Source organism: Fomitiporia mediterranea (assembly GCF_000271605.1).
Source record: "Fomitiporia mediterranea MF3/22 unplaced genomic scaffold FOMMEscaffold_6, whole genome shotgun sequence".
Classification (NCBI taxonomy): Eukaryota; Fungi; Basidiomycota; class Agaricomycetes; order Hymenochaetales; family Hymenochaetaceae; genus Fomitiporia; species Fomitiporia mediterranea.
The window spans coordinates 981,777-995,782 of NW_006760391.1; the positions used below are offsets into that span (position 1 = coordinate 981,777).

Here is a 14,006-nt window from a genome sequence, read left to right on the forward strand (position 1 = left end):
CGGATATCTCGCACCGTTCATCCGTCTCCGTCTCCACTTTCGGAATGGTTGTCTAATGTCTTCTCTAGTCAATGCTTACTTATATGCGACAAGCAAAATTAATGTCTCTGTTCGCACCATTCACCGCGCGGATAAATCTCTCAATCTTGTAATCTAACAACTTTGCCACATGCATTTCGCTATTTGTACCTCTCACGCTGTCCTACTGTCCTAGTTCCACAGAACGATCTGTCATTGACTCATTGTCATTCCTCGGTCACTTGGCTACAGCTGGCAACAAGGGTGGCGAACCTCCTATCTATGTACAACGCCTCGCCCTCTCTCTCATTTAGATTTTCCGGATGGTTATCCGTGCAAATCACTACAATACTGCAATATTGGAGAATCCCTACTATTACCTTGGAAATTGTTATTGCAATAAACGTCAACAGCGCAATATCGCAATATATGTACTTTACACACAAAAAGCAATGATAACATTGATATAATAAGTACATATTCACAACATATATTATTTGCATTTGTTGACGTCGAGAAAAATTACAATTGACATTGACACTTTTTTTCTCCATATATGCTGAATTATCAATTATGCTTCATCCGGCTTTCGGTGCGAAGAGATGATCTCGATCCAATACCTACAAACATCAAAAAATAAGTCAATAAATCAATAAATCATCAGCATTAATCAACCCCTCCAACAAATATTTCTCTCATCATCGGACAAAAAAAATGAAAAAAATGTAAGACGCACTCATCAGGATCCTTAATAAACGCAATATGCTTCATCGTCCCATCCGTAAGTCTCTTCTGGAACGGTACGCCGAGTCTCTCAAATCGAGCACAAGCAGCTTCGATATCGTCAACTGAAACTGCGATGTGTCCGAATCCCTTGCCAGGATCAGAGTTCCCGTTTGCGTATTTGAAGTCGGGTTGGTTTTCTGTGCCGTGGTTGTGTGTTAGTTCGAGGATTCCTATATAAAGATATCATTAGTATCTAATATGATAAAAACGGTGTGATACGACTGGACTGAGGTGGGTATATGCGTCCTTACTCACCTTCACGAGCCGTCCGACCCGCCTTCTTAACCTCAGCCGAATCACCGCCATTTGAGTGATCAAAGGCGAGGAAGTATAGTGTAAAGCTTGGGAATGCGAACTCTAACAATAAATAAATAAATAACTCGTGAGACGAAATGCCCGAATATTGGAGTATCGGATGATCATGACGCACTGTCTATCAAGTCCATACCCATGACCTATACAATATATTGGAGGCTTAGTAACTTATTATACCGTAGCTCCCAGGCGAACGAGAAAGTGTACTTGCCTCCTGATAGAACTTGAGCGAAACTTCCGGGTCTTTGACTCGTAGCATCGTATGGTTGAACTGATCAGTAGAATTAGCATCCGTCAGTACATTTACTAGGCTGACCTTTCTCCTCAAATTACATACACTGAAGCTAGCGGTCTCTGCACTACGCGCCATGTTTCTTGTAAATAAAAACCTCTGTCTGAGAGGAGCTAAGAACTTGTACGCGAACGTGGTGGTAAAAAGTAGAGAGATACCGCGATTCTCATCTCAACCAGGCTGAACTTTCGAGTCGAGTGAAGTAATACAGTTGCTCATATGACGCAAATCCGCGTCACGTGGAAAGACGGCAGCTAATTAGCGACTTAGCGGGAACTAGACTACTCTATTTTTGTCTCGACAGAAAGAAGTGGAGCGATGAAGGCAGCCTGGTTCCTGCATTCGTTCATTCCTGCACGTCCACGCACACACTTCCCTTCTCACAGTACGACCGCTCTCCTCACTCCTGTCTCTCCTATCTTATTGTCTGTGAGGACAACCGGGGCAGTTGGCAGCTAGCTAGCAACTCGTAGCGAGCATGTCCGACTCCAACAATGCGTCGTCTCCGACGCAATACAGAACTGTCGGCATACTTCTGGCTATTGGCTCCGGTCTGCTTATCGGGACGTCATTTGTGTTTAAGAAGAAGGGGTTATTGAAGTCGCAAGCTGGACATGCTGCTGGTGAGGGTGTGGCATACCTTAAGTCGGTGGGTTGCTCTTGTATTTTATCGTGTTGGACTGCAACTGAAGGAAATGTGGACTTTGTTCAGCCCATGTGGTGGACTGGGATGACGAGTATGTTGGAGCATAAATCGAATATAAAGTTGTAGAATTGGACTAATGTCCTTGATAGTGATGATTTGTGGGGAACTATGCAATTTCGGTGGTGAGCAGCGTATTCCACCTTAATTTCCTTACCTTATCTTCAACCTGTCCCTTTGTCTAGCATATGCTTTTGTCGAAGCAATAGTAGTGGTACGTCCCCTCCCACCGTCCAACACCTCACAATCTCATCCACACAAAAAACAAAAAGACCCCACTCGGCGCACTCTCAGTAGTCATCTCCGCCATCCTCCCCCACCTAATCCTCAAAGAAAAACTCACACTCTTCGGCTGGATCGGCTGCACACAATGTATCCTCGGCGCAATAATCATCGCACTTAACGGTCCCGAGGAACAATCCGTCTCAACCATCACAGCATTCAAGAAACTCTTCCTCGCTCCTGGTTTCTTATCTTATGGGAGCGTGTGTATTGCTGTTTCGCTGGGAATTATATTTTTCGTTGCGCCGAAGTATGGATCGAGGAGTATGATTTGGTATATCCTTGTTTGTTCGCTTATTGGAGGGATTAGTGTTAGTTGTACGCAGGGGTTGGGAGCGTGTATTTTGACGAGTATTAGAGGGCAGAATCAGGTGAGAACTGTTTGTTGATGTGGTTTACTGATCCTCGTCTGCTAATCTTATTTGTGAATTTCCTTCTCAGTTTAAAAACTGGTTTATTTATTTCCTCCTTGTGTTCGTCATTTGCACACTGTGTGAGTAATGTTTCAATAAGAATTGCGAGTCGACCTAACATTGCAATAGTGACGGAGATTTACTACTTGAACGTTGCTCTGGCTCTGTTTAACACTGGTATGTCACCCCCCGACTCACAAACGAGAATCAACCCCTAACTAATTTCGTTTCATTTTCCAGCAATGGGTTCGTCATTTCCCACTTCTCCGAACCCCTTCAAACTCAACCAACCTACTAACCTAACAACAAATAGTAACACCAACCTACTACGTCCTCTTCACATTCTTCACCCTCGTCACCTCTATAATCCTCTACCAAGGTCTCAAAGCAAGCGCATCAGCAATAATAACAATCGCACTCGCCTTCCTCGTCATCTGCTCCGGTATCTTTATCTTACAAATGTCGAAAATTGACCCGAGGAGACTGTCGAAGTTGGATAGGAAGACGACGATGTTGTTGCAAGCTGCGAGGGAGGAGGTGAAACCACCTGGAGAGGAAGGAGGGGAGGGAGAGATGGATGAAGAGAAGCTTTTGGAGGCTACTGAGGAGCCTGGTATGGACGCACTTGCGGGGAGGTTTAGTGGACTTGGAGGGACTGTCGTTCGAGCACGAAGAAGAGCGACTTTGAAAGCTCAAGGATGGAGAGGAAGAGGAAGAGAAATAGGGAGTGTAGATACCACGCGTTCTGCACCTGCACCGAGACTCGCTAGACCGAGTACGCAGAGCGGACAGAGTGGACAGTCATCGGAGGGGATGGATAGTGTGCGTGCGAGGCAGTTACATGCGCTTTGGAGGGAGGAGTGGGATGAGAAGCGGGGGAAGGAGAACGGGGATGGTAGTGAAACTGTCCAGACGTATATGGAGCCTGTTTCGATGGATGAAGATGGGAAGATGACGAGGTGGGGAGGTGTTGATAATAGTATTGACGGGTTACCTTTCCCTGGCGATCACGAACTCGGAAGAGGAGGAGAGGGAGAGAAACCACGAATGCTCTCATCGAACGACCAACTCGTCTCCTCACCCACCGGTACACCAACTTCCGAAACCAAAAAACAAATCCACCAAGTTCACAGAAACAATAGTAATAAACCTCCGAGTGTACATTTCGACGACCGTCCCCGATCTTCACGTTCAGGACGGAGTAACGACATTCCTATGCGTCCTGGTACGGGTGGAAGTGGTGGTGGATCGCGTGTACGACCAGATATGCATATGCCCTTACCCACATCTCTACCTTCACCTCCTGCACCTGCCTTAACCTCAACACCAACACCCGAAGGAAGAACCAGATTCTTCTCGTCAACTTCTACCTCGAAACTCAGTTTACGACTCCCAACTCCGTCCATCCAGATCCCGGGTTTTGGGTTTCTGTCGAGAGGACATTCGTATGCTGAGCAGCCTTCTTCGACCGTCGAGAATTCTCAAGAGAAAGATAAGGACAAGGACAAGGACAAAGACAAGGACAAGGAGGGGAAGAAGTGATAGTGATACTTGTGTTGATGAGTATTCGACGATGTCTTTTTGGACTTTACTTTCTGTTCATTCCTTTCTTTCTTGTGTAGATGACTTGTTATGATTTGTACGACAAGACCTGGCGCCGGTAGCCTCTCCGTCCCTTTTCCTTTTCCTTTTTACAAGTTATGTAGACTACCTAATGATTCGGATTCGGAGCCGTTTTTTGTAGACACACGACCTACACTTCTTCTTTCGTTCTTATAGTAAGTTATACTTCACATTCGCATTTGCAGGTTCATGTATTTTTTTTTGTATTATTCATGTCTTCACAGTTTTCTACTCGTCGTATTTCCTAACCAAGGTTCATATTACATACCACTTTACATACCACTTATATCGCACCTTTTTTTAATTTATTTTCATTCATATACCATGTGTGTATTATAAGAAAAAATGTGCCTTCTTAGCTGTCGAAATCGGAATGTTAGGGGATGGATGTTTTGTACATGCTCACAAAAGATGATTACACATATATAAAAGAAAAGAAACAGTGAAGTGTTTTTACAACCCAGAAAATCTACACTTCAACAATATGAAGGGCAATACCAATATATCAGGCAGCATGTATGCCTCGATTCGACATCATGAGCTTGAAGGACCCGTCGGTGCAGATGCGTGCGGACCAGCACTCTCACCAGATTTTGCTCCAGGTCCAGAAGCCGATCCCTCAGACATACCACCACCACCATCATTATTACCTCCATTATTACCACTACCGTTTTTACCTTCACCGACTGTCACACCCGACCCATTTCCCTTTCCATTCCCATTCGCCTGTCCCGCCGCCGTCCCTGTCCCCGCCCTTGCCAGATTACTATAACTCCAACTTTCACTATCCACAACAATCGCCATCCGTTTCAACATCTCATTCGCCACCATCACCTCTTCCGCATTACTCTCCGCTACGCGTTCCAGATAGTCATGCGCTAACCCCATGTCTCCGCCTCCCTTTTCGAAGTGGTAACGCGCGACGTAGACGAGGGATTTGGCGTATGTGAAGATGGGGCGGTTCTCGCCTGCAATGTACCAAGTTTATTTTATATGTATATGGGTAAGTATGGTAAATTTTAGATGATACGATGAATGATTTTTTGTTGTTATTGATAACTTACGTTCAGACGTATCGATTATTCGTTGATGATACTCTGCAGCGGAGGCGTAATCCTCAATTTCGTCGTATAGTTTGGCTAGTCTTGAGCAAAGTTGGACATCGTTATCCTCTGCGCCGAGTAACGCACGCTTGAGGCATTCGATAGCTTCTCGTGGTCTATCGTAATGTGTAGTTAGGCCAGAGGGAGAAATCGTATGTCAGAACTATGTATGGGATGAGAGAAACGCACCTTCCCATCTCTTCATAGCACATTCCTTGCGCCTGCCATATTCGTACGTCGTAAGGTCTGTCAATTAATTAGAGTCAGGAGGGGAAGGGTGCAATATCTATTGAACTAGATAACACATACCGTAAAGCAGTTGCTCGTTGGTAATAATGCAAGGAATATTGATGCATATTGAGCAGTTCATAAGCCTGTCCAAGACCGTACCATGCCCGGTAGTCTTTTCGGTTGACATCTGAAATCCAATGAACAAGTTAGCCAGCACGATTAGCCGAAAGGTCCGCAGCATACCAATTGCTCTTCGATACGATTCAATAGCCGCATGCGAGTTCTTAATCTCAACATATTCATGACCCATAAGCGTCCACGCAGGTAAATACGACTGATCCAGCTCCGTCGCTCGTCGGAAATACTGAATCGCGCGTTCCGGCTCTCCTCGCAGCGAATAATGATTACCAACCATACAACAAACCTCCGGTCGATCCTTGTCGATGTTGAGGTAATGATGTGCAAGCTTTGAGAGCTTGACCCTGTTCTCCGCGACGTAGAGGATGTTTGACAGGATATCAATGTCGTCGATTCGCATTGGGTCAACCTTCATTATCATGTCGAATTGTACCTCGGCGCGGTGGAAATCTGCAACAAGGTAAGTAAAACAACTCTACAGAGGTAATGCAGATGGTAAACGGAATACCATGCAAATGGTACAGTGTGGCTGCCCGTAAACCCATTAACCAAGCACTCTCAGGAAAGAAGTCCGGCTTCAAGAGTCGATTGATCGTCCTGAGATCCTCATCGACTGGGGCATGAAGGTCCACAATAACTTTCATCTTGAAGAATTCAATTAATGGGTGATTGGGTGGTAAATCTATTAGAGAAATGATAGCTCCGAGCTCCACGTTTACAGTCAGTATAAGTAACATTTAATGGTTTACACATATTCACCTCATCTCGATCACCCAGACAATTGGCTAAAAGTAACCAGGTAGACCAATTCCATGGATAACCCTTAATTGAGAGGATAGCGGCCTCTACGGCCTCTTCCTTCCGGGATAGACGCTTCAGAAATAGTGCCTTTCTGCGAACCGTCTCGAGGTTAACTGAGCTTTTATAAACGCGTGGATAATACTCACAAGAATAGGAGCCACGGGTCCGTTTCATCGGCAACCATCTCCAATAACTCTTGGATGTATTTGTTGACTGGAGTCGATGGCTGGTGTGGAACAAGCGATGACTTCGCTGCTGCGAAGTTAAAAAATGCTTTTGCTTGATATTTGGAAGAGGCTCACTATTCTGTGATAAAGCATCTTTAAGTGAATTAGCTTTTAGATACATCTGGACTGTTATTAAACACACAATCGAGGTTATGCCAGTCTCTCAGAGCTCTCTTCTCTTCTGCCTTATATTCCTATCAGAGAACACCACCTTTTTTACTAATGGCGGACGCACCAGGAAGTCAAAATACCAGCGCATAAATCTACCTCGAGCACTTTTGCATTCATGTAGTAACTTAGACGCTCGCATATACTCCTTCGCTTCAGCATATGTCCGAGCTGCGGCAAGGATATCTTGCTCTTCTTCTTCTTCTTGGTCTACTTCCGTGGCTTCTGCAGTTGCATCTGTCATGGATATCGCGCTTGTTTGTCCCTCAGATTTGGAATTGCGCTTCTCAGCTGGGATGGATAACAGTAGTTCTGAGGCCCTTCATGAGCATCGAGTTAGATGATTGTAAATATTAAAAGGACATAATGGGATCGCACCATTTCGAAGCAAAATACAACCCTCTGTCCGAACAGTCTTTCACCGCTCTTCGTAAATGCGGTACGTATTCCATTTCTCCGACAGATTGAAGATCAAAGAAACTGACGAACGCGTCTACATTTCACATTTCGCGTCGTAACGCGTTAAAGCAGCCACAGAGCACGTGCCATCCATCACCCTCTCAAGGCACCTGGTCCGTGCGCAACCTTCACCGACCTACAAAAACCGCGCACCTCACCGATCGCGTTCCCCATCTCTTGTGCTCGGGCATGTACTGTCGCCAGTGAGGTTTTTACCGAGGCACAGTCTTTTGCTGATTGCAAATTACACATCCACACCGTCTACTTGCTTCGGCATCTAGCAATTTTTGGAGAACCCCCTTCCATTGTTTTTTATTCTGACTTTTCTCGGGGATGCTACAAAAGAAAATCCTCTTGTAGCTGAGAGGAAGTTAGGATGAGCAGAGGAAATGTAGATAGAAAGAATTGGATGTGTAATTGCTAGTGAATATAAAAAAACTGAAACCACAATACTTGATGATTTTGTAGAAGCAAGTTGAAGCTTGGAAGAGCAGTTCTCAGTGAAAGTTTTAAGTACTATGATGGTTAAGCATTACTGATTCATCAAAGAGAATGGGTTTTGATGGATTTGACATTTATGTGACTTGAGTCTATGTTCTGGTAAATTGAGTAAGGAACTCGGTGTTCACTTGATGTTTTCTTTCACTGTAAGACTGGCCCTTACTCGCTTCATGAGAGTACACAAAGCCTTCCCTTGTTAAGGCGCTGTGGCGGAGTGGTTAACGCGAGAGATTCGAATTTCCCACGAATTATCTCTTCCTCTACGAGGGCGCAGGTTCGAATCCTGCCGGCGTCGCTTTTTGTGAAGATCTCTCATCCAAGAGGATAAGGCGTCTTTTTAATAAAAAAACAAACGTCTTATGAATTTGTTTATTCATGGTAATGCATAACAACACATTTGAGTAGATTTCTCTGCATTAGTTGACATAGCTCTGGAAAAGACAGGTTGACAAGGTAGCGCAAGAGAGCGATTTTATCGAGAGAAAAGAAAAAGCGAAGAGAAAGAGATTAGGTACGAGGAGCAAGTGAAAGCGTAGTTCACAAGAAGAGACAAAGAAAAACACGTAAAAAAAAGAGAGAAAGCTATCGCCAAAGGCAAAAAGGGGGTGCCATACAATTATACCGAGGCAACTAATCGCCAAAAAAAAAAAGAGAAAAAAATCTGCTTTATTATCCTTCTTCACGCAGCAACCTCCGACATAGTCACATCGCCCAAAGCACTTTCCGCAAGCGTCGTATCACCCACTGCGGGCTGCGCATTCGCATTCGCATTAGGACTTTCGTCCATCTTCTTATTAATACTATCATCCGTCGTTGACGCAGCGGTAAGAGGCGCTTCGGACGGAGCCGACGGTGGAGGTGCGACGAAGTCACCATTCGCAGTACTAGCTGGCGGTTCTGCAGAACCATTTTGCTTGTGTACTGTATTGTGCCACTTATTCACTAGTGCTTGCGCACGGTCTTTGAACTTGAATTCGTCATCGCGGGGTACTTTGTCGACTTCTAGAGCTGCAATATGGCGCATGACTTTTCCGATCTTTGAATACTGTACGTAAATTGGTCAGTAGATGGTTTGTAGGAGTGAGAGGAGTTGGAAAGGAGTGTCGAGAAGGTTATCGCGTCGTTGTTGTGAAGGTGAGAGGGGATTTTCACACGGGGTAAACACAAACCTGGAGATATTTAAGTGAGATGTCAAATTCTTCCACTTGCTGGAACAGAGAGTCGACGCCCTGCATATCCTGGAGTAGGGCATGAGTATACAGGGTATGCTGAAACACGTATGAGTGAACAAACCTCGGGTTTGGGTGTTGACTTTCCCAAAAAGGCACGTTGAAGTTTGTGCCTCAACTCCTTGACTTTCGCTGCCTCTGGATCGCGCTCCAGGTCGCCTGATGCTATCCATAGAAGGGAAATGAGGATGATCAGCCCGATTTTAGAGGGAAAAACGGCAAAAAGGTGACCCACCGTCACCATCTTCGTCCTTGTCGCGCTTAGTCTTCTTTGTTGGCGGAGGAGATGTCTTCTTCCTAGACCCGCCATGTTCCGTGCGCTCTCCTTCGTCCTCAGATTCGATAGTTTCCTTGGACTTGCCGCCGTTTTTCTTAGATCTGGGTGGTTTGTCCGCCTTATCCGAAGTTTTCTTCTTTTTCGCAGCCCCCTCACCTGCATCCTTCTCCTTCTTGGGTTTCGCTTTCGTTTTTGTAGTACCTTCAGACTCGCGCTTTCTCTTTTTCACCTTTGCAGGCTGCTCCTCCTCGTCTTCGTCTGCCTCTTCTTCGCCCTCGAGCTCATCCACCTCCTCGTCCGCTTCGGCTTCCTCAGCAGCCTCCCGCTTAGCTTCCATCTCACGCTCCCACGGCTCAGGGTTCAGCGCGATTTGGTAGCCGCTTAGAAGGTCGCCGCCTTTCTTCTTGTTTGGAGGGTCGTTTATGTATGCTTCAATCTCGTGTTTCTGCAGCTTTGATAGGTCCTTTGGAGGTACCCATGCACTATGGGATGACAAAATAGAGTCACGGCAATAGAATGGAGTCATTGGATGATTAAGTCAGAAGGCCAGAGACAGTGACGCACTGGTCGCCTGCGGGGAAAAACCTCACGCAGTAGAAAGTTGATTTTTTGCCAGCAGGCCGTTCCTTCGCAACGTCTCTAGGGACGTTCGCCGGATCTACCACCTAAGCAGGTATAATAGCATTATTCACATCAGAACAAGAGCGATATGAGCCAGTATTCAGCACGGGAGAACGCGACGCGACGTACCTGCGCAGGCCAATGCGGAAAACCGCGTATCTTGGCAAGCACGATATCTCGTACTTCATAGGTAGTCTCATCCTTAGGCTTAGCAGCACCCTTCTTGCTCATTTTAGAATTTGAAGTCTGATAGTTGCACCGGAGGGAGCAGGACGGGAGCGGAGACAGGCGCTTATGATGGGCTGAGTGCAACACAGCAGCGCGAGGAAAGAGCTGTGAGTCCATTCAACGATCGGCAAATGCCCGATCTGCGCGTACAAATACTGCCAAACATGCCTTCCGTTTCTGGGTCTCTGATCTCGATGTCGTCATCGTCCACAGGAAATCCTACTGCAATTTGCTTTGCACTGTTCAGGGTTCTCGCAAATGAAGAGGCATATTGGCTTCGCATTCCCACCACTTTAATGCTTATTTACCTATAGGTAGGGGGAAATCGTTGGATTTTTTTCGTTAGCCGCCCAAAGACGAAGAAGGACGGCACTGCCCTAGCAATGATTAATATTCTTCAGGCTTCTAGCATGCCCTTTTCTTGGAAGCCTCGAGTCAGTAATCGTTGCGCACACCATTTAGGAATGTCTACCAGAGAGGCAGTAGAGTATTTATTCTGAATTTATCATTATACTCGCGTATGCCTAATATGGGTGATCGGAGCTGCCGCCTTTAGCCTATGTCGCGACGGCAGTTAGGCAATTGACAAGCAAGCCAAGACTTTCTCACTTTCGCCTCCTCTCTCAGCGTCGTTCCTTTTTCTTTTTCTCTCATCTCCTTTCTCTACATCTTCCCCTACTCACCACCATGGTGTCTAGGATATTACGGACTCTAACAGCAGCCCTTGCGCTTTATGCGACCAATGTCGCTGCAAATGTCACCGTCTATGGCACGGCTACCACGGATGCAAGCGGAGCGTTGGCCACGACATGTATTGGTGCAGTCGCTTGCGACGGACGAGTCCTCACACCTCCTGGTGGTCAGCCGAACTTCAATCCCAGCATTCCGGTGCAGCTCTACAGCGGTGGAATGAGCGGGCTCTCCATCGGAATCCCTGGCCATTTCGGCGGATTCTCTATTGAATTATCCATTGCAGATAAACTTCGTATGTCTGTTCAGCTTATCGTAGCCGTGGTGCATTTTGCCGCTTTGATGGTAAGGAAACTCCCTACTGACATACTGAAACTCGTTCCTTACAGTCGGATCCGATGGCGACCACTTGAACCCCATCTTCCTCAACTTGATGTCTACACTCACTTCTAGGGCTGGAATGCTCTATTTACGTATTGGAGGAAATACGCAAGACAAGGCTACCATCTTGGCAGACGGCCTGCCAGACGGTAAGACTATCGAAAAAGCAGATGACAACGCGAGTACGGTATGCCGGATTCTTATGCATAACATCGTTGACTGTGTATATGCTGATTTTTATTCGATATAAAGACCTTTACTCCAAGGCTGCTAGTCTCACCCAATATCTTATATGCCATGAACAACATTTCATCTCTTCTACCCATCAAATGGTTCCTCGGTGTACCATTCAACGATACCCAAAACCCTCGGTTGCTGATGGGAGAGTTAGGCGAGAAAATTCTTGGCGACAATCTCTTGGGACTACAACTCGGAAATGAGCCTGATTTGTACTTCAACAACCAAATCCGACCTGCAGACTATAACCCGACTCAGTACAACTCGGAATGGGGACAAGTTCTTCAAGCCTATATGAGTGACACTAGTATTTCGAACAACTCGATGTTTATTGCTCCGAGTGTTTGTTGTGGTCCCATGCCCGGCTGGACGCCTGAGATGGTCTGGGATACTGGTTTCTTGGATAACTACAAAGACCATTTATCATGGATTTCTGTGCAACGGTACGTTATACAGCTCTTTCCATTTAGTCTCTTTTATCTCACCTTTCGTCAGCTACCCGACGAATAACTGCAACTCGTCGGGTACGGTCATTGACCCGCAGAGCATACTTGAATCGACCTTCCTCAACCATAATGCTGTCCAAGGCACGAACACGGGATACATCAACACCACGAACATTGCACAAGGAATTGGGAAGCCCGTCGTCATGTTTGAGACAAACACTGCATCCTGTGGTGGTTTCTCGGGTCTCAGTGATTCGTTTGCTGCTTCGTTGTGGACAGTGGACTATTCATTGAACATGGCGATGACCAACTTTTCGCATGCACTCTATCACGTCGGCGGTCAGAGTGATTTCTACAACGTACGTAGCCGTGCTTCATTTTCCTCATCCAGATACGCAATGACTGACGCTCTTTGCATTTAGGCTTTCACACCCATGGCTCCGAACCAGACAAACATCCGCCAATGGACAATCGGATCAACCTTCTACCCCATGCTACTCCTCACCGAAGCGTTCGGTTCATCAGGCGCAGCTCAAGTCGTTGACCTCTTCATGAACAGTAACAGCCAATGGACACCTGGCTACGTCATCTACGAACATGGCAATCCAGCGCGTGTCGTATTGATGAACTTCCTGACCGATTCATCTGGTGCGAGTAACTATACCGCGTACATCAGTGTGGGTGGGAATACCACCAACACACCTGGTGCGACGCCTGCGAGCGTACAAGTGAAGTATCTGCTTGCAAACTCAGCCTCGGATAAGTTTGGTATCACTTGGGCCGGGCAGGTAAGCGGGAAAAAAATATCCTTCCAGTCAAAACGAGAAACTTGCGCTAATACTTCAAATAGTCATTCGGCGGACCCTTCGAGTCTGATGGCCGCATGCAAGGTCAAGAGATGATTTACACATATCAATGTGATCAAGCAAACAACGTCTGTGCGATACCCGTTCCTGCCCCAGGAGCCGCGTTAGTCTTCCTCAACTCGGACGCATTGAGCGAGTCAGGTCCTAAGACTACGCAGACTTTCGCAACAACTGCAGCAGCTGTACGTACCATTTCCTTACAATCCTGCATTTATTTTGTTTTTTGTATTAACGAATGATGATTTATGGTTTTGTTGTGTAGACGGCAGCAGCAAACACAGCAACCGTCGACCAAGCAGTCTTAGCAACTTCCAACGGTCGAGGCGGAGGGAAATGGGATTCTAGTGGTTCGACGAGTTTTGGAAGTACGGGTGGAGCGATGGGTGCATCTGCTATGCTTGCTTCTGCGGGTTTAACAGGAGCTATTGCGCTGTTTGGTGCCGCTGCGTTTGTCGTTGGTTATGGTGGATGGCCCTGAGCTGGTTTTAGTGGCACTTTAGCGCGTTTAGAGAGGAGGGGGAGGAGAGATGGTGTTTGGACTATGTTGATGAATGGGCTTGTATTGATGAACTTACATTGCGTGTGCATATGCACATACTCATGGATACTTTTAACTATTAACAACTATTAACTACAGAGACATTTAGACTAACCCAATGTATTTAATATCTCATAACATGCCGCTCTTTTAATATACCCTCGTTCTTTCCGTATGTACGACGAGTAGAGACTTGACTATTATGTCTACGTATAAAAGCTACCACCGTATATTAAATAGGGCAAATAATTACACTTATTTAAAGTTTTAACAAGGTCCGCACAGAGAACTAATCAAATTACAGTAGTTGCGTAAGATTGTAGATGAAAATGTAATGCGAATCTAATTGAAATTCTCGCGTCGATCCTCACCAATCACCGAATCAGTCACCAAAAACACTTGCTCTGCTCCTCCTAAATCTCACCGACCATAA

General features: G+C 46.0%; 5 protein-coding genes and 1 non-coding gene across 6 annotated transcripts; 3 read left to right on the forward strand and 3 right to left on the reverse strand.

Moving 5' to 3' along the window:
- Positions 1-507: 507 nt before the first annotated feature.
- On the reverse strand, positions 508-1,543 carry FOMMEDRAFT_19974 (glyoxalase I). Its single transcript, XM_007266343.1, has 6 exons — positions 1,457-1,543; positions 1,331-1,390; positions 1,235-1,259; positions 1,060-1,161; positions 755-974; positions 508-638 (listed from the first exon to the last, which is right to left on the reverse strand). Exons 1-6 carry the CDS (start codon positions 1,487-1,489, stop codon positions 590-592), a joined length of 489 nt encoding a protein of 162 aa, XP_007266405.1. The 5' UTR covers positions 1,490-1,543; the 3' UTR covers positions 508-589.
- A 346-nt stretch (positions 1,544-1,889) lies between these two features.
- Positions 1,890-4,127, forward strand: FOMMEDRAFT_133946 (DUF803-domain-containing protein; the record flags this gene model as incomplete). The annotated part of the gene is made up of 9 exons (XM_007266344.1): positions 1,890-2,060; positions 2,124-2,148; positions 2,207-2,239; positions 2,300-2,328; positions 2,387-2,767; positions 2,838-2,889; positions 2,939-2,986; positions 3,123-3,896; positions 3,943-4,127. 9 exons carry the CDS (start codon positions 1,890-1,892, stop codon positions 4,125-4,127), a joined length of 1,698 nt encoding a protein of 565 aa, XP_007266406.1.
- An 839-nt stretch (positions 4,128-4,966) lies between these two features.
- FOMMEDRAFT_140598 (TPR-like protein) lies at positions 4,967-7,552 on the reverse strand (the record flags this gene model as incomplete). The annotated part of the gene is made up of 13 exons (XM_007266345.1): positions 4,967-5,175; positions 5,218-5,400; positions 5,497-5,651; positions 5,725-5,781; positions 5,845-5,953; positions 6,010-6,354; positions 6,413-6,611; positions 6,664-6,796; positions 6,852-6,957; positions 7,008-7,025; positions 7,075-7,117; positions 7,168-7,420; positions 7,479-7,552. The coding sequence occupies 13 exons, from the start codon at positions 7,550-7,552 to the stop codon at positions 4,967-4,969; spliced, it is 1,884 nt and encodes a 627-aa protein (XP_007266407.1).
- Positions 7,553-8,260: 708 nt separating this feature from the next.
- On the forward strand, positions 8,261-8,355 carry FOMMEDRAFT_t36. Its single transcript has one exon. It is a non-coding gene; the product is annotated as a tRNA-Ser (tRNA).
- Positions 8,356-8,479: 124 nt separating this feature from the next.
- Positions 8,480-10,478, reverse strand: FOMMEDRAFT_107655 (Tudor/PWWP/MBT). Its single transcript, XM_007266346.1, has 6 exons — positions 10,317-10,478; positions 10,131-10,231; positions 9,525-10,048; positions 9,354-9,454; positions 9,230-9,298; positions 8,480-9,105 (listed from the first exon to the last, which is right to left on the reverse strand). Exons 1-6 carry the CDS (start codon positions 10,416-10,418, stop codon positions 8,740-8,742), a joined length of 1,263 nt encoding a protein of 420 aa, XP_007266408.1. The 5' UTR covers positions 10,419-10,478; the 3' UTR covers positions 8,480-8,739.
- A 563-nt stretch (positions 10,479-11,041) lies between these two features.
- Positions 11,042-13,737, forward strand: FOMMEDRAFT_140601 (uncharacterized protein). Its single transcript, XM_007266347.1, has 7 exons — positions 11,042-11,400; positions 11,495-11,673; positions 11,739-12,166; positions 12,219-12,528; positions 12,592-12,957; positions 13,020-13,217; positions 13,298-13,737. The coding sequence occupies exons 1-7, from the start codon at positions 11,103-11,105 to the stop codon at positions 13,511-13,513; spliced, it is 1,995 nt and encodes a 664-aa protein (XP_007266409.1). The 5' UTR covers positions 11,042-11,102; the 3' UTR covers positions 13,514-13,737.
- Positions 13,738-14,006: the final 269 nt, after the last annotated feature.